At 42.3% G+C, this 20,446-nt stretch overlaps 1 protein-coding gene across 2 annotated transcripts in view; it reads right to left on the reverse strand.

The window, feature by feature from the left end:
• Positions 1–15,319, reverse strand: part of LOC138958078 (E3 ubiquitin-protein ligase MGRN1-like) — a 43,895-nt gene extending 28,576 nt beyond the window's left edge. For both annotated transcript variants that reach the window (XM_070329142.1, XM_070329141.1), the window contains exons 1-7: positions 15,123–15,319; positions 14,360–14,478; positions 11,572–11,660; positions 10,862–11,005; positions 8,551–8,668; positions 7,861–7,924; positions 5,453–5,613 (exon numbers count right to left, since the gene is read on the reverse strand). In XM_070329142.1, coding sequence (XP_070185243.1) covers positions 5,453–5,613; positions 7,861–7,924; positions 8,551–8,668; positions 10,862–11,005; positions 11,572–11,660; positions 14,360–14,478; positions 15,123–15,213 — 786 coding nt within the window. In that variant the 5' untranslated portion in view covers positions 15,214–15,319. The remainder of the gene's footprint in view (positions 1–5,452; positions 5,614–7,860; positions 7,925–8,550; positions 8,669–10,861; positions 11,006–11,571; positions 11,661–14,359; positions 14,479–15,122) is intronic.
• Positions 15,320–20,446: the final 5,127 nt, after the last annotated feature.

The following is a 20,446-nucleotide window of genomic DNA, read 5'->3' on the forward strand; positions in this document are numbered from 1 at the left end:
TCAGGCTCTTCGAGCGAGGGAGAAAAGGCTGGTGTGGTATTCCTGGCTCCAGCTAGGATCTCACTGTGTCTCTACCTCAAGCTCTTAGAGTGACACAACTTATACTCACCCAATAACCTTGTGTCACCGTAGACTGGGAGCGAGGGAGATAGCCTTGTGTGGTATTCCTAGCTCCTGCTAGGATCTCACTGTGTCTCTTTCCTCCAGCTCCTTTAGCTTTTGAGTCCAGGCATCTGAGAGTCTACATATGGATGGGATGGACACATTCACCCACTGTCAAAGGTATTGCCGCACTCATTATGCCTTTCGGGGGAGGAATACCTCTAGGTCTTATCTCTGTGGTCCAGGGATCTTAGAGCGCCAGTTGTAAGAGGCAAACGAAGCTTGTCCAATTCAAGGTTCGGTTGGAAGGGGTGGCTGAGCCTTCCCAAATCCAAGTGTGTCTGTGGCCGTACCCAATACCCCTAAAGGTAGAGGAAGCTCTTCTTGTTCCAGGAAAATTTGACTCAATGATGGAGGGACGTATGGTTTACCCAGTCCAAGATGTCTGGCAGCACTAATCAATCCGCATGGGCTGAGAGGTCCTCCTTGATCTATGAAATCTGGCCCATGAATCTCATAGTGCGGATGGCTGGCCAAACCTCAGACTATCTCTCAGTGTCCTTCCTGGAAAGTCCATGGAAAAACGGGCGGAGTCACCTCGGGAGACATTCCCTCTTTAGTCAAGTCTGTCCGTCTCTGAAGCATGACGTAGGTTGAGTGCTGTCCCTGTTGAAGGGTTTTGCCTTGACTTGGTTTGTTTGTTTGCTTAACGCCCAGCCGACCACGAAGCGCCAAATCAGGGCGGTTCTTGACTTGGTCCAAGGAAGATAACCATGAGGTTTTGTAGCCTAAGGACTGCCTGACCCTGGGGTAGGTTGTCTTCCAAAAGCTGCTGATCATCTCAGGGGCACCTGCCCAGTGATCTTAAACGGCCCATCCCTTCTCTAGGACGTCTACTGTCGTCTCTCCTGTTGATGCTTCTGCCAGAGTTGTTACCATTATCAGTCGAGATGTGACCTGTTACAGGTGTCGGACATCCTCTGTTGAGTGTCGACTGTACAATCTGACATTTCTATCATCATCCCCTGGCTGATGCGGGTGTCAGATGACATTCAGGAAGAAGGGGCAACTCTTACAAGTTGTTACGCTGGGTCCGTCCACAGGTCATGAAAGCAATCTGTACTTGACGTTCTCAGAGCACTTCTTCCCCCGTCTCTGCGTTATCTCCAACAGCTCCCCGCCTTGTGATGTAGCCTGAACATGCTCACCCGTGTTGCCCGACGCTTGTATGGCAAGATTCTTGGGCCTGTTACCCTGTTGAACAAGCTCCACTCCAAGTGTGAGTGATCTTCAGAGTCGTTTCCTCAGGCAAATGTCTTGAGACACTTTGATTCCTCTTATCTTGGTGCGCAGTGTCTGTCTTGTAGCTGTGTATCCGAAGGAGACATCTAGAGACCTCAAGAGCTTGCAGTATGCATGGAAACTGATGTGACTACCATACCCTGTTCAGTTGTCCACCGCTGTTTGACTGGTGATCTGTATGCAGATTGCAGGTGCCATCTTGTTACTGGTAGGGCGGCTCCCCGGTGTGAAGGTTGTAGCCTCTAACCATTAGCTCTCCATTCCATGTGATGAAGATAACTAGGAGGCTCTAGGCATTCTCCTCACACTCCCAGACTTCTGTGTAGCCGGGCACTGCTGAAAATGGTCAGGCATGAAGTGTTGGTCTAGTTCCAAGAGCGTTAAACAATAGGTCTTCCTCAGTCCATCAGGAGGTGGTAGACAGGCAATGGGGGGCGGGAGCTGTCCTTCCGGTGCTGAAGCATCGCTACAGGCAGTTTGCAGCACTGAATACTGGTAGTCAAAATGCATGAAGCCACCATCATGATGGGGAACCCTGGCAAAGATAGTGGTGGGAGGGGCCCAGTCCTGTCAACAGCCGTGTTTCGGGGTCACCTCAAGGGAGAGGTTGCAGACGAGGCTGTAGCTACCTCAGGGAGATTCTACTCATGTTACGCCCAGTGGACGTCTTGCCTGACAGCTGGAGGGTCTGTCATAAGCTGTCGCAACGATCCTGGGAGTTATCAGGGCGAAAAGGAAGCCTGTCTCTTCCTGTGCTTACTGGAGGTATTCCCCCAGAGCGCCCGACATTGTCTGTTTGGTAATGTCTACGTATATATAAATACATGTCAATATGACTTAATTCCCCCTCGTACTGATAACGGCATGGTTGTGCCAAGAGTTTATCCAGTACCTTTCTCATGAGAGTAGCCGCTCTGTCTAGGAGGCATAGTTAATTGTGTGTTGTAACAACATCCGTTCAGCAAATATGTTATATTTTCCATAATATGAAATGATAAACATTGTATCCCTTGTATGAACCTGACTAGAGCCAGTGTTATTTAAGGGCGGCCTCTTATTGTTAGGTCCTGTTGTCTACTTCTGAGAACCTAGTCGTAGGATTAGGTGACAACAGTAGAGATGTGGCCTTGTTAAAGGTCAGAGGCTTAGGTTTTGCCTACGAACCAGGAATAAGTAGAGGCATGACAACATTATAGGAAGCTCACCTGTGAGTATTATTCAGAGCCTTGCTCGATCTTGCATGTTGTGAAAACTCAGCTGAGTGTAATACTCATGTGTTAACAACCAAGTTTATTCATGCCCCTAAGGCATGGTTTCAACTGTATATTATTCATAACATGTCATTCAAGTGTAATGTACATCAATTGTGCACTGGAACAGAACATAAGTATATATGTGTGCCTGTTCTAATTGAATTTGAAGAGCTGTCTCCTGGCACTGTGGTATCAACAGATTTTAGCTGAGTGTAAATCTCAAAGTGTAAACACTTGAGTTTAACCATAAGTTAAATCTTTTACCACTCAGATAGCTGATTTAAACACTCCATGAAAATGGAATTTGTAACATCAACTGACTTCTTTGATACCCTTTGCCAAGAAAAAAAGGATTATATCCCAATAAAGATGTCCCATCTGTGTTTGCATACACTTTAATTCTTCCTTGTCAATTTAAAATTTTTTTATTTTTTTTTATTTTTTTTTTTAATATATATTTACTCATATATAATGTGTATGTATGCACGCATACAAGTTTACAAGTTAATCAAGTTAAGTTGGCAAGGAAAGTATTCTTTATCCAATTTGAAGAAGTACCACCACGTGGTCTCTGTGAGTCCACCATGATCATCTGATAAAAATACCAAAACCATAATCTGCCAACAGCAGAAAACACCGTTTCCCAGAAACATAGGAGAGAGAATTACTTGCCTTTCTCTGAGAGTAAAGGAAGTTCCCTCCGTAATATTCCCGGAGGCGCATGTCTCAATCTCAGTGTTTGGTTTTCTTTCCAAGCGGGCGAGGTTTGTTGTTATTCTTCGATACAACCCGCTTTCAGTTCTATCAGCGTTCAAGCGTACTGCGGTCCGTATCTACGCTGCCCGCAAAAGTCATCGCAGTTTGTAATGACCGAAGTATTCATACGCCGTATGTAACATTCGCGGGCGCTCTGTGCCTTCAGTTCAATCAGCGTTCAAGCGTACTGCGTTCCGTATCTACGCTGCCCGCAAGAGTCATCGCAGTTTGTAATGACAGAAGTATTCATACGCCGTATGTAACCTTCGCGGGCGCTCGGTACTTTGTACGCCTAAAAATTCGGATCAGAAATGCGCTTCCGGTCGGGATAACGCACCTGGTAAACCTCGCTGTTGTCGATAAAAAGCTGTTAAAACGCAAAAAACTTCTGGGTAATTTCGAAGTTGAAGGTCTTGTTCGTATTCCTACATTGATGTGTAGGGTGACCTGCCGTTGCTTTCCATTGAAAGCTGCAAGGTAAGTTATCGTTCGCGGAGTTCTATTGCGCCAATGAAACCGGTCCAACCGCTGTAAATATCTGTTCGACATTCGTAACGACTGAGTAAAGAATAGTTGTCGTTCAATTGCATGTTCACTAGTTTTAAAAGACAAGTAACGGAGCCTGTTAGGCTCTGTGTGTCAACAAGGTATCATTGATGATTGAAGTACCTTCTACTTATGACCAAGTAACTTTGTTACATTTTTAAGCCGTTTCACTTTCATTTTCACGGTTCGTTACGTTGTTCAACGTGATGAATCATTGAATGTATACGGGCGTAGTAATCGCCCTTAAAAAGGAAAGCCCAAACCGTGATTGAAGGTGAAAGTTGTAGTTCCTGTGAAGGAAGTCTTCTTAGACGGGAAAGGTCTAAATACACGTCTAGCTCCCCGTAGCAAGAAATTGAAACTGGGGATTATGGGCATTGGCACATGCGCAGAGAGGTACTACCGACAAAGGGAGACTACTCCCCTAAATGGTATACCGACGGAAATCTAGAGTTAGCGACCTTGTTTACAGTCTAGTACTGGTAACATAGGACGCTTCTCAGTCTAGCACTCGTAAGTAAGGTAACGCTTCTCAGTCTAGCACTCGTAAGTAAGGTAACTCCTATTAGTTAAATTGAGGTGATGTATTCGAAAGAAATACACTACATCTCCTTTCCTCTGCAATTCTAGTATAGAATAAGTCAAATGCTGAACCTTGAAAATTCACCACCCTGGGATAACCTCCCATCTAAAGTGGATCACCTAACACAAATAAATACCAACTTGTGCTGGGATACATGCGCCTGTTGTGTTTTTCAACTGGGCAATTCTACTATAAATAGCATAGGGAATTCATGGAAACTGTTCAAGGGAAGTAACTCCCTCCTGTGGCAATCGTGCAAACCTTGTTGGATGTTTTAGAACTTATAAGGTTTAAGATAAAAATGTTATTTACTGCAGTTTGGTGCAGAATGCTTTTTATTGTCTGGGCTTAGCTAAAGAAAAGAAAAATTGATAATTTAAAAAAAAATCTTCCTTTGTTGCAGAACTTGAAGTCGACCTTCCTATGGCGGTCTGGAGTGCCTCATACAGTGCTATCACTTTTCAGGGATAACAATCTCTTTTGGAAAAAAAAAATCTACTTTTTTAGTTGAGAGTTACTCGTGAGTTCTCGAGCATAGAGGGTCCATAACAGACTTGTTGGTACCCAAGCTGCTCCGTTCCTGTTTGTGGGTTCTATGATCTCACTGTTGGATGTGTGTGGGTTCTATATATATAATGCTCTATCCATCTTACTTTTTGATGTTTGTTGACATGATTACTCTGGTTTAGAGAATTTTAACAAGGCTTGTTTTTGTGCAATGACGCCCTGTGCTTGGTCTATTACATAAAGGGAAGCAACCGGTTGTAAAAGGGCATTCACAGAGACAATGTGTACATGTAAGATGATCCACTAGTCTTGTGCTCCCATTATAATACCATCAAGGCACTGTATTTTTGGTTAAAACTCGCACACACTACTAACAACATACTGATCATGAGTTAATGCAAACCTTGAGTCGTTCCATGTTTTTGTTTTCGATGCCATAGATTTCCTGGAGGAGGTAGCAGAGGCCGTCGACGAACTGTTTCTGTTTGAGTGGCTTGATGATGAAGCTTCCTTCCGGAATCTTCTCCACCACAGCGTACATGATGTGTGAGTGGCCTGCGTGCTCTGTGCACACAAAGCATTTCATACGTTACAGGTGAATGGATAGACAATTCACAATATTTAGATCATTGTGTTTGAGAGGCTAGATCAGGTAACTGTGCTCAGGGATCTTCTCTATTACGGTGTACATAAATGTGATTGGCCTGCATGATACACACACTGTGTCAAGTTTAAACATGAATGGACAGAATCATGCTCTTCTTGGTGGCAAGAAAACTAAACTAAACTGTCCATTCAGCATAATTATCTTATTGTTCTTGTTATTGAGCTGTAAATTGTAATGCCGCTATCACTATGTTATGACTAAGATCCTCACTGTCTACTGAAAAGACTACCACTGTTTTCAATACAGTAGAACCTCCTGTTTACGACTTTCGAAAAACCTTGAAAATTAGGTCGTAAAAAGGGGGGGTCTTAAAAGGGGGGTTTGAGTTTTTGGCCGGTCGGTCATGAATTTGTTTGCAGTGTATCTTACTGTCATGTTTACACACAAACACACAGTTGCAGTTTACTGTCATATCAAAACACACACACACACCCAAACACATTACAGCAGAACAACTTGAACTCAAATTTCAAAGAAAATGTACTCATGGCGTAATACTCGCTCCCCGCTGAGTGAAGCACATTTGACATTGTGGCGCAACCAGTAAAATCCGAATGTCCTAACTCGATAGAAAGCATAACGACTTTTCTCCCGAATCATCTTTCCGCTCATATGAATGATTCGTCGCCTTGCATCGCTAAACTTGACCACGATCGTTGAGGTCTTCGTACAGCTACAGGCTCCTCTCTTTGTGTACTTTCGCTTCGCTATCCTTCTCACCATCTAGATAACACCAAGTCATTATCCTTGACAACACACAGGATTTTCGTATTCCGGACTCCCAAGGAAGTCGCCGCGGATTGCCACTTCGCTCGATTAGCGATTACTTTATTAGCTCTCTACTCAAGAGTCGGCGCTTTTCTTTTTCTTTCGCGAATCTTCGTTTGTCAACAAGACAGTCGTCGTGACAAGATAGTGTGCAGAAAAAAACCGGATGTATCAGGATCTCGCGCGCGCGAGATTTCATTTTTATTTCTTCTCGCGATAGTTGGAGGAGCGAGAGCCGCCATGTTGTGTTTTCGTCTGCTCGAAATATGCGCAAAAGTCGTAAATCATCCCAAAAAGCTCGGTCGTAAGTCGCGTTTTGGGTCATTATCCTTGACGATACACAGGATTTGCGTCTTCCCGACTCCTAAGGAAGTCGCCGCGGATTCTATCGTGCGCGAGAATTAATATTTTTTTTCGTCTCGCGATAGTTCGAGGAGCAAGAGCCGCCATGTATTGTTTTCGTCTGCTCGACTACAAATGCGCGAAAGTCGTAATTCACCCCCAAAAGCTCGGTCGTAAGTCGCGTTTTGGGGTGAGTCGTTCACTGGGGGTTCATTATATAGTAGAATGCATCCGTGGTAGCAAAATCGGTCGTAAAAAGGGGGTGGTCGTAAACAGGGGGGTCGCTAAGGGGGAGTTCTACTGTACAGCAAATGCCTTCGTTAGATGCTTGACATAACTTCCAGAATTAAGTAAACATTAGTTTTTTCTCACACTGGATTCAAATTAGGTTGAACACGGAAATTGTGATGTAGATCACACATTCCCCTAGGCAAGGCAGAGAGAAAAAGAGATACACAAAGAGAGAGAGAGAGAGAGAGAGAGAGAGAGAGAGAGAGAGAGAGAGAGAGAGAGAGAGAGAGAGAGAGAGAGAGAGAGAGAGAGAGAGAGAAAGAGACAGACAAACAGAGAGAGAGAGAGAAAGAGAGAGAGAAAGAGAGAGAAAGAGAGAGACAGAGACAGAGACAGAGAGAGACACAGAGAGAGAGAGAAAGAGAGAGAGAGAGAGAGAGAGAGAGAGAGAGAGAGAGAGAGAGAGAGAGAGAGAGAGAGAGAGAGAGAGAGAGAGAGACTGACTAGTCGGGTTTAACGTCCTCTTAGACCAGTTGGCCTATATTGGGACAGGTAATACGCTGAGGATATTGTGTGATGCCGTCTTCTTTGACACGTAAGCATTAGGTGAGAGAGAGAGAAACCGCGAGAGAGCGAGAGAGAGAGAGAAACAGCCAGAGAGTGAGAGTGAGAGTGAGAGAGAGACAGCGAGACAGCGAGAGAGAGAAAGAGACAACGCAATGCACCCAGATGACACTGTTGTCTGTGCACAGAAAACCAATCAATGTCTGTTATGCAGGACACGATCAGCTGTTGATTCTCACCCTCCTCCTCCACCTGGCAGTGAATGACGATGGGATACACCTCCTTGTCCCAGCTGTACTGCCACTGTCCACACAAAACAAACATCCGTCACACAGCTGTACTGCCACTGTCCACACAAAACAAACATCCGTCACACAGCTGTACTGCCACTGTCCACACAAAACAAACATCCGTCACACAGCTGTACTGCCACTGTCCACACAAAACAAACATCCGTCACACAGCTGTACTGCCACTGTCCACACAAAACAAACATCCGTCACACAGCTGTACTGCCACTGTCCACACAAAACAAACATCCGTCACACAGCTGTACTGCCACTGTCCACACAAAACAAACATCCGTCACACAGCAGGTAAAAATAACCGAATAAGCTTCATCCCCATCGATATTGCTGCTTTTAACACAAAGCTTAGCCAGAAAACGTTCGAGACCACAATTTGGAGACGTTTTTCTTTCCCAGTTGCTCGGCCACTGACAGCACAAAAGGCCGTGGAATAACAGCAAATTACAACATGAAACCACAACAGGTTACATTTCTCAGAAATTGATATAACACAGTAACATCTTAAAATGAAATTGGGGCAAAGGGGATGTGAGGTACGTGAAAGAAACCAACAAGCATCAAAGAAATTTATATTTGTCATATGCAGAACACAGTAGCAGTAGAAGTTAGACGTAGACTCACGTCTTCCTCGGGGAACTTGCTGGGTTCGATGAGATGAGCCGGCTGACTGAACACCTGGCCCACGCCCCGCTTGTAGTGAAACACCTCAGAGCACATCGACGCCTGGCGCGACTGGTACCTGCATGGCGCAAAGGACAGGTGTGTCAGACATCTATTTGTGCAGTCGCTTCATTTTTGAACCTGATTTTACAGTCACAGTGGCTATCAGTAATGTCAGTTCATTTGTGCTTCTGATTATACAGCACCAGTTTTGTGTCAGAAATCTATTTGTGCAGTCAGTTATTTTGTGCTTCTGATAATACAGCGTCAACTTTCTTCTGCATCTATGAATGCAGTCGGATTATCTGAATGTCTATTTGTACACTTACTTCACACACATGTTTATCTCTTTGTACGGTCAGTTCATAGAAATCTACTTGAAAGTTGTACAGTCAGTTGAAATGTGTAATATATGTTTTTAGTACAAATCACATTAGTAAAAGTTTTCTTCCCTTTTGTTCTAAAAATGTGATGCAGCAATGCCAAAACATTGTTACCTTCTCAATCATCATTTACCGCCCATGAGACAATTAATCACACAGTAATTTGGACCAAATACGATTCTTTCTTAGTCATACAATTAAGCACACCTTTATTTATCCTAAATATGGTCCTTTTTCTTGGAGCAAGAAAAATACATAACTAAACATAATAACCATAAGAAGGAATACAAGAAAAATAACATCCACAGATTGCACTAGGCTTTAGCTTATTGACCTTACGTCTACAAGGTCTACAAGATAGGTTCTATTCATTTACTTCAAACACTATTTCACGTAATGCATGTAACACAATATGAATTATAACTTTCTGACAACCATCCTGCACACACAAACAAGAAAGTAAAAGCTCCATGAAACCAACCCTATTCACTAACAGTAAAATATCAACCTATGAAGAGCTGGTTAACCCCAAGAACTAATGCTTCACATTACAATAAAGCCCTGAAAGTCCCAAAAATGGTGCGCTAGTGATTCTGAAAATGCACTAGCAGACATGGGATTCAGAAAAAGTGATAATTAAGGAAAAAAAAAGTGGGGGTCTGGGGGCCGCAGAAGGCCCCCAGTAGGGTCCAGGGGCAACGCCCCTGGTCGGGGTCTGGGGGCGAATCCCCCAGAAGCTGAAGGTTTTTAGTATTTTAGACACACAAAAATGGCCCTGAAATGCATATTTCAGCTTAATCATAGCCCCCCCCCCCCCCCCCCTCCCTTTCTCTTCCTTCCCATGTTTCTCAAATTAATTTTACGCTAAGAGTAAGACTCAAAATAAGGAGGAGAGAGAGAGAGAGAGAGAGAGAGAGAGAGAGGCGGGGATGGGGGGGGGGGGGGGGTGGTGGCGTGTGACGGTGTGGTTTCAATGTTCTTACCTTGTCGGTGCCAAACGACCCCAGTGACTGATTACACGACTGGGTTTTCAGGATAGTCAGGTGCTTGTTGCTTTTCAAGTGGCTTTTGAGGGCAGTCTTTCCATTGGAACCGTAGTTGATAACATTAACATCGTTGCACAAAGTGCACTAAGCTTTTCCCGGCAAGTTGATTTTAGCAAAAGCATTGCCAACTTTCAGTTTCACGTCTTGTGTCTTCTGGCCTTTCTCGTATTTCCAGCTCAATGATACAACTTCATCGAGCCAGTCGAATCTCCAGAGATTTTTCTTGTACTTCTGCTGGTCAATTTCCCGGGATAGAACGGTTTCGTCTCGCTTTAGCTTCCTCATCATTTTGGCAAGTGGCTCAAAGCGATGTAAAAATGGCGCCGAATCATTCTCATACGGTATGCTTTAGCTTATACTGAATCCCCGATAGCTACGTTGAAACGGTGACTGTAGGAGACAAAGACACAGAGCGCGTTCCCATACGGATCGACCAGCAACAGTCTGACCGTTTTAGGAACCAACCGTTCAAGAATAGTATGGAATGGAGCGTCGCGATCAGCGGACCGGCCGAAAAACTTGGGTCTTTACCTACATATACCCCAACATTTTCTCAGCGGATTTGCACGAATCTCAAGAATGATCCCTGGAGCCTAAAAATTTACGGAATTCCGTAATTTTACGGAAGAATCCCATGTCTGACTAGGCAGAGAGCAAACAATACTCGCCAAACCAACAATTTGTTTCACCAACTTTACTCACATTTGGCGAGTAGATGAACATTTCCACTCACCAGTTACATGTTTCTACTCACCATGGCAAGTAAAATACTCGCCACTTTCAGGGCTGCAATACCATTTCATGATGCAACACGCGAGCAGCACATGTTAGAGATTTACGTACATGACCTGACCCCCAGCGACCTCCTCGGCAGCGAAGTAGTGGATCTTGATGGCACAGCGCGCGTCGCAGTCAAAGACAAACTCCAGGTTGTACAGAGTGCCCGAGTCCTCCTGGTCCAGAGAAAGCTTCTCCGCTGCCATCGCTCTGTCAGACACAGACAGTTAAACACTGTAACTTGTAAGACACAGACAGTCACTTATACACTGTGAGACACAACACGGAGACAGTCACTTAATAATACACAGTAAGGCACTTCAAAATATAGATATTTGTATGACATAGGCAGTTACTTATACACTGTGACTGTGAGACACACAGCCCAGTCAGCAGGCTGACAGTGCATTATGTTACTAAGACAAGAATACACAGTAATTCGATGCAGAAAGTCACTAAATAAACCCTATGACTGCCATGGGCTAATTACTGTGTGAGATGTGTGGGAAATATGACTGTCATCGGCTTATCACTGTGTGAAATGTGTGAAAAAATATGACTGTCATGGGCTTATTACTGTGTGGGATAATATGACTGACGGGGGCTTATCACTGTGAGAAATGTGTGTGAAATATGACTGTGATGGGCTTTTATCAGTGTGTGAAATGTGTGTGAAATATAACTGTGATGGGCTTATCACTGTGAGAAATGTGTGTGAAATATGACTGTGATGGGCTTATCAGTGTGTGAAATGTGTGGGAAAACATGGAACATACTTGACGAGGCGCAGTGAGTCCTTGCGAATGTAGATGAGACTTTTGAGAGTCTTGGTCGGTTCGTTGCCGGTCGGCACAGCGTACGGGAACTGCACACAGAAAACTCACAGTCACACTCACAGAGCAACCCCCCCCCCCCCCTACTTCCCACATCAAGTCCTCAACTCATAAGTTATGCATAAAACAATATCTCACAGTTGAACTCCCTTAATCAGAACTTTAAAATATATCTGACAAAAGCAGGTCTTAAATTTTAACAGATGAAAGTGTTAAGTTAAAATTGAGGTAATCTGAAAGAAAAAAAACTAGTGTCTTCTAAAAAATAACAAGTCGCGTCAGGCGAAATTACTACATTTAGTCAAGCTGTGGAACTCACAGAATATTTTTTCACAATGACCGTAGTCCGCCGCTCGTACAAAAGGCAGTGAAATTGACGAGCCTGTTTAGCGCGGTAGTGGTTGCGCTGTGCTGCATAGCACGCTTTTCTGTACCTCTCTTCGCTTTAACTTTCTGAGCGTGTTTTTAATCCTGGAAACATATCATATCTATATGTTTTTGGAATCAGGAACCGACAAGGAATAAGATGAAATAGTTTTTAAATCGATTTCGGAAATTTTATTTTAATCATAATTTTTATATTTTTAATTTTTAGAGCTTGTTTTTAATCCGAATATAACATATTTATATGTTTTTGGAATCAGAAAATGATGAAGAATAAGATTAACGTAATTTTGGATCATTTTATAAAAAAAATATTTTATTTACAATTTTCAGATTTTTAATGACCAAAGTCATTAATTAATTTTTAAGCCTCCAAGCTGAAATGCAATACCAAAGTCCGGCCTTCGTCGAAGATTGCTTTGCCAAAATTTCAATCAATTTGATTGAAAAATGAGGGTGTGACAGTGCCGCCTCAACTTTTACAAAAAGCCGGATATGACGTCATCAAAGACATTTATCGAAAAAATGAAAAAACCGTCTGGGGATATCATACCCAGGAACTCTCATGTCAAATTTCATAAAGATCGGTCCAGTAGTTTACTCTGAATCGCTCTACACACACACACGCACAGACAGACAGACACACACAGACACCACGACCCTCGTCTCGATTCCCCCTCTATGTTAAAACATATACAGTAGTCCCTTCCATTTCCGGCCCTTTCGTGGGCGTGAACCTGCCCGGAGCGGCCAGCTTTCCCATGACTAATGAGTTTTCCTTCTATAATTGACTCTTAATGGCCGTTAACCTGTCTGACGCGGTCAACGGTCACTGATTTTTGCCCTAAGGTGCCCCTCTTACTCGACAGGAGCGGCCACTTAACGGCCACTTGTCACTTTCGCGGGCGAGCGCCTGTGGCTCTCCCCGCCCACCCACCTCCCACCTGCTATCTGGCCGTTAGAAATCAGCACCTGTCCACTTTCTATAACTGTTAACACATGTATCGCCTGTTAATAAAGCTGACGAGTCAAACTCAAGATTGTTTTTGTTTACATTGGAGTGTGAGCGATCGCTGCGTGTTTGTGTTTGTTTGTTTCGTACGTGTGCTGAGTTTTCGCTTTTTCCATTTTTGTTTGTTTGAATAGATGTATTTGGTTGCTTCCTTCAGTATCAAACTTAAAGTGCTTGAATCATTAATATCCAGCTTGTGTGTGTGTGTGAGTGTGTGTGTGTGTGTGTGTGTGTGTGTGTGACGGTGTGTGTGTGTGTGTTGTGTGCACAGACGGCACAGCACGAGCAGACGACATGAATACTTACGCATGCGCAAACTGTAAATACAGACATGCGCATACATGTACATTTACGGCAGTCACTTCCGGATCGATCACAGCTGATGTGAGTTTGAAACACTTGTTTATCTGACACTCAAATACATATATATAATAATCCAAACAACACACATAGAAACATACGAAACAATAGCTTAGCCAGGACAATCGAGTTAAACACGCAAATAATTAAGATGTATGTATAAACGAAAGCAAAACTAACAGAGACAATGAATCAGCGGCTCGTGGATGATCGCTTTCTTTTCTTCATGAAAACTTGATTGTGTTTTTGGGGTTTTTTTGGAGGAGGAGGGGGCCTGTAATGAACGGCCACCTGATATTTGCGGTCACCTTTGCAATGACTAATGGGTGACCGGATATGGCAGGTACTACTGTAGTCAAAACTTGACTAAATGTAAAAAAGGGGGGGGGGGGGGGGCCTTGCACTGAATAGATTTCCCGTCAAAATGCAACTTTTGTTGCAAAATTGAGTTTCAATTTCTGTGTATCACTTAGTGAGTAACTTAGTCTAAGTCGCAAAGCTGGCTCAGATAATTGAAATGAACTGCACAGATGCACTACTTTTGTTACTGTTAGTGTTAGGCTTTCATAAGTTTCCAACATGTGAAACGACAACTCTCCTTTACAAATGACATTTCCTACTACATGTACTGTCTTGATTCAAGTTCAAGTCACAATTCAGATGTCACATTCTAAAGTACCATTTTGAGAATAACTTCACAAAGAGAAGTTTGATTCATTTTTTCAAATATGAATTCCACCAAATTGCACCTATGGCTATGATAACATTTGATCAACAAACCAGCCTTTATAAAGGAGTTGCTGTCACTGCCAGATGGACGTTACTCTGTTCCTAGACAAGGACACACACAGCGATACACACACAGACACACACAGCGATACACACACAGACACACATAGCGATACACACACAAGACGCACACCAAAATCTAATGATGGCAGTCATGTACAGACTACAGGCAGTACAGGAGCTTACCGGTACTGGTTTGTTGCCCAAAAAGTTGAGGTCTTCATTTTCACCAAACAGATACTCTCCTGGCTGGGGAGACTCAAACCTCTCACCTCCCATGATGAAGTGACTCCCAAAATAGCTTCCTGTTCCATAAAGAATATTCCAATATTACAGTTGGAAAAAAATATCATGATCCGCTCTACCTATTATTAGTATTACTATTACTATTGGTATTACTAACATGATTTGGAGATGGAACATCAGCTCAACTGCTGTTTTAAATAGTTGGCTCAAAACAATAATGTGATGATATATTGACAAACAAATATGTTTGTGGTTAACGTTAAGTAATAGTATCAGGATCAGGATGATACTAATTACATTGCAGGAACCTTGTTAGGTTATTGTTGCAACAGAGTAGACCTCTTTCTTGTACCAGTTGGAAAGTCTGCAGTCTGGGCAAGATGAGCATGTGTGTGTGTGTGTGTGTGAACTGTGATGTAATACATGTACATTGTTGAATTCCATTTTTATTGCACTTTCAAAAAGTCTGTTTCACTTTCAGTGTTCACTCAGCATTTTCACGCACCGATCAGAACCCTGGTGACTACAACAGTATTAAAATAACAGTAGTTCATTTCTGGGTTTGTTGTCAACGGTTATCCATGCATTAAATCAGCAACAAACGTAACAAGTTTACGCAATCGTTGATCAAAACAAAATATGTCTACACACTAATATGAGACAGTTGAGTCGTATGAAAATAAGAGCAAAAGGTACACTCTACCTGTTTTTGGAGGGTAACGATAGGCATTTGTTGATGATAGGTCAACTGATTCCACGCCAGTATTACGTCTGGTAGTGAGCGACGCACCCATCTTAACTAATCCGATTAAAGTACCTCTGTGTTCTTAAAAAAAGAAAAGATGCCACTTCTCTGAACCGACGAAGAACCAACCTCTTCACTATCAAGCAGGAAGTGACGTCATGGGCATAGTGCAATGTTATGGGAGAAATGGAATATCAACAAACACGCGTACAAAACCTTGTCACGCAGTTTTCATTGAGATTCAAATCTGATAAAGCATGGGGAGTTCATAGGTGATGCATTATACAGAAAAAGACACAGGGGTAGATTACTCATACATTACTAACATGTTTTAATTGATCACATTCATTGCAATTTTGGCTGTTCCTTTTTCCTCCCGCACGAGCAAAGGTTGGCCAATCACAAAGGGTTTTACAAGTTGCCTATCCCAGTCGATCAATCGCATCTTCCGACACCAAGCCTATCGGGCTGTGTTTACAGTCAGGTCAAAGAGTGTGCTGCCAGGGTTTTTGTCCTAAAATACTCAAATAAATCCAATCATGGATAACCTCAAACAACAAGTTATGATTAATCAGTTTGTCTTAGCAGCAGGGTGTCATGCCGAGCAGGCGAAACAGTTGCTACAAGCCGCGAAATGGCAGTTTGAGGTAAGAACGATCTCGAGCGGATGTAAACATGGCGAATGTTTATCATTGAGTCTGACTTTAGTACTGCGCAGACGTGTCTGTAACCCGCCAGCGAATCGCCTTCATATTCCAACCTTATATTATGTTGTGTCTGTTTCAGACGGCGCTGAGTATGTTTTTCCAAGAAACAGCGGCGCCTTCTAGGTGTCGAACGTGTAACGGACATCATACAAATGGAAATTACCCGGTGAGTATTTTGAACGGATTTGAAACAACCATGTTGATGACATCATTGAGACAGTGTGTTTGTTGGTAAACATAGTGTCTCTTTGTCTCCAACGACCCAAATCACAGGATTATTACGCTGGTGAAGTCAACTGAAAATTCTAGACGGATCAGTATTGTTTGATTCATTTAATTTTTAGCGGTAAACCTGTCCTTTCAAAGTTTCACTGTGGGTGTGTATCCGAGTCCTGACAAGGAATTAAAATTCCTCTCTCTCTCTCTCTCTTTCTTTGTTTTTGATGGCAGTTGAAGGGGATGAGGTGTAAAGTCGATGTTAAATCATAATTGTACTAGGAACAATATGTTTGTCACATTTTAATGTTGACCTATAATGTGTGTGTGTGACTTAATTATTGAATTGTGTTTGCAATTGCATTGTTTTTGTTGAATTATTAATGGTTGAACAATCTTGCATTATGTTTTGCTTCAGGCAACCAAAATTGTCAAACACATGTCCTTATTAGGCCTAAAAAAAAAATAGGTGTGGTTACGGTAACCCGACCTACCCTATAACTTTTTATTACATTTGTCAAAAAAACCAACAACACACACACAAGAAAACGAGTGCAGAAAACGCAATGAAAGTGAAAGCGCCCGAGTCGCACACTTATTTCCCTGTCAAGTAGGTTTAATTTGTACACATTAACCTTCCTACCCTATTTTTTTTGGCTATGTTACCGTAACCACACCTATTTTTTTTGTTGGCCTTATTGAAACATTGTATTAGTAAATGCCACAATTAGTAATAGTAGTTAGATTAGTATTACAGGATTGTGAAGGATTTTAACCTTTAACTTTGGCAGAAGGCAGAACACATTTTAAATGTGTTCATAATAACAAGCGGATGATACTTGAAAGTATTGAAACACATTCACATTATAACAATCGCATTCAACAACATAGAGATCTCTTGAATGGCTATTTAGTACATGTAACCACACACCAGTTCTCCCAGTGAATGCCATGGTGGCCCCGTGTGACCCACTTTTCATACATGGTATATTGAGTAGTTTGCGGTACAAATTAACAAAGTGACTCTAGAAATACATGCATGTATAATGCAATAGCATGGTATTGTGCACCTCTGAATCTAAAATACTGTATAAATGACTGCTAGTGACACAAACCGAGTGGTGGTTGGCTTCAAAGTAACTGTTTCGGTTTGCACAAACTGTCTGCTTGGGCATTGGTAAGATGCAGCTCCTGTAATGCGATAGTAGCCCTGACGCGGCTGTACGATTTTGTGCGAGCAACCGAATATTCCAGGCACAACAGCAACGGACAGTATCACATACAGTATATATTGTTCAAAATCTCAGTCAACTAGTTGTAGTATAGATCTCAAAAAGGGGAAAGTTACGTGGTTTTAGGTAGCCTACTTCCTTGTCAAACTTCAAATTTTACTGACTTTGACTTTGTCTTGATAGTTGATGATAAAAGAATTGTTTTGTGTTTTAACAGTAGTTGTCTCACATGCTGTCACTTTATTCTTCAGATTTTAAGAATTAGGTCAAGCGCCATAATCAGGCGTCAGATTGATATCTAGATCTATATGTCCACACAAAATAAGTTCTTTAAAAAAAATGCTTGCTCTCTAACGCAGAGTTGGCCTTTAATATTAATAACTCATTACTTGCAAAGAAAGTTGATAAACTTCTGATTTTAGTATTTTACACACGACAAGCTCCATACCTCACGAGCACGAATGTGTTCATACCTCGTGGATAACATGTGCACGCTTGAACACATCTTGACTCTGCTGTTTATACCAACGAGAGCCGCCATGTTGTGTTTTCGTCTGCTTGAAAAATGCGCCAAAGTCATGAATCATCCCAAAAAGCTCGGTCATAAGTCGTGTTTTGGGGAGCTCAGTCATAAGTCGTGTTTTGGGGTGATCATGTGAGTCGTCCACTGGGGGTTCATTATTTTGTCAAATTGCATTCGTGGTGTCAAAATCAACCAATCGTAACAAGGGGAGTTCCACTGTACATCAAGTTTGACATCAGGAGTTCCACTGTACATCAAGTTTGACATCAGGAGTTCCACTGCACATCAAGTTTGACATCAGGAGTTCCACTGCACATCAAGTTTGACATCAGGAGTTCCACTGTACATCAACTATGACATCAGGAGTTCCACTGTACATCAACTATGACATCAGGAGGTCATTCATATCACATTGTTTTCATGTCATTTGATGTTGAAATAGTGAGTGAAACATTGAGTGACTATGAATGGCGAAGATCCTCAGAACTATACATGTCCACAGTCTGTGAGGCAGGGTCAGTCACTCTCAGTGCTTCACAACAGCTGCAGGAACAGAAAGTGTGTTTCTGTTTGGCTGCATAATCTGCTGTTGGTGGGCCAAGCCATGCTTGTTGAAGCAGAACAGTCTCCAATGTGGTGTTATTATAATTACGAAAGAGCTTTTCAGCCAGTTGTTGATATGTGTGGCTCTATCACAAAGGAGCAGGTGAATGCTGGCTTTGTGTTGTTTCCTGTTTGGCCGGAACTGCACTTTGACACTGTCAGACACTGTGGGAACTAAATAGTGGGTAGCACTAGCAATAGCACAACTTGCACTAAGTGGAAGGATTATGAGCAATGAAACACTTGAGGGTTTTTGTTGTCGTACACAATGTGAATATTACAGGCATTTTTGATTTGGGGTGTGTTTATATTATAGTTATACAATTATTTTATTTGTGGTTAAACAGACACGCCATGCTGTTTGAGGTTGCATGACAGTTTGTTTCAAATACCAACATTGTGTGTTAAAGCCAGAAAATTGGTTTTTTGTTTTGTTGACTCACCTGAGTAATGGGTGAGTTTTAGTATTCATCCGTGTTTGTCCGTACGGACGGCTGGCCGTGGACAAAAAATGTAACGTTGAGGTTATTTCAGACGTTTTTCAAGCTAGGCCTTTTGTCTTTGAAACTTGGCATACTTTTAGGGTTTGATAATCTTACAAAGTGACCTCAGTTTAGTTGACCCTCATAAAAGTTTAGGGTCACAGGGGGTCATGTTCGTTTCATAAAAACTGAATGTTGAGGTTCTGTGAATGAATGTAAATGTGCTAATATGCTGTCATACAGGAATCAAACACAACGCCAAAGGTAGGTTCCCTCCACTGTATTATACGGCTATGACATCATACACACAAATACACACAATCATGAACATAAATGTTAGGTACTCAAAAATCCAGTACTCACAGTATCTCTTAAGTAATTAAGATATTATAGACATATTTTAATTCTGGTCACACACAGAATTGCACAGCGTCTATTGCCGTTCATTAGGACATGTATTTTAACTACTAATTCCTGCTACTGGTGACCTCGGTCTACTCAGTTTCTATCACCCTGTGACCTCTATGGTCCAACTCTACGGACAAAAATAACCGTGCACTAGCTTCTAGAAATCCCGTCGAATCTCAGCTATGCGGGTCTATAGGCGTGATATTCCGGCGGCTTCTCAGATCCTTCATACTGTCATCTGGCCGCTATCTTCCTTTCCGACCGGTTATACGACGCACTGCACAACATCAATAGCGGACATCTTGTCTTAGATATCTGTCTGCTATGTTTAAAGTTTACAGTGTTAGTCGATTCAACTTATGCGATAAACATTAGCGATATTCAAATGCTAAGTTATTCCATTTACCTTTTAAGTGCTTTACTCGGGCTAAGTGTAACGATATCTTCGTTGCGATTCACAACATCAACTCTCTCGGTCAGTGAGCTGAATTCACAGTACGTGCACCACACTTCGCTACATCACTCTATTATCTCTGGTTAGCGCTCTAAAAGCGTGGAGGATATCACTGTCAAACTTTGCCTGTTAGTGTTATTCGTGATTTCCTTCACAGGTTATCTCGGATGTTTTTGAAGCTAGAGCTTTGAAACTTTGCACACTTCCAAGGTTTGATAATCTCCCGACTTGGCCTAAGATGGATCGACCCTCATCAAGTTTTGGGGTCACAGGGAGTCATATTCGATTCATAAAAACTTGAACATTTACAATTGTCTCAGGCATTTTTGAAGCTAGAGCTTTGAAATTTTGATCACTTGAAGGGTTTGATAACCTGCCGACATGACCCTAGTTTGGTTGACCCCCATCACGTTTTGGGGTCACAGCAGGGTCATGTTCGTTAAATTAAACAGTTATTTGCTGAATTCCTAAATTGGGAACTATGATTTCTGTGGCGTGTGTCTTGGTCTCTTAGTCTTATTCTTAACACATTTGTAGACAACAGGAGTTCCTCAGTATGGATGTTGACTGCAGAAGATCTTTGAAGTTCAAGAATGGTGGCTAGGTCATAAAGAGCTGAGCTATAGCGTGTCATTGTGTGTTTCAGTTGTGTGCTCC

This window comes from Littorina saxatilis, linkage group LG2 (assembly GCF_037325665.1).
Source record: "Littorina saxatilis isolate snail1 linkage group LG2, US_GU_Lsax_2.0, whole genome shotgun sequence".
In the NCBI taxonomy this organism is placed as follows: domain Eukaryota; kingdom Metazoa; phylum Mollusca; class Gastropoda; order Littorinimorpha; family Littorinidae; genus Littorina; species Littorina saxatilis.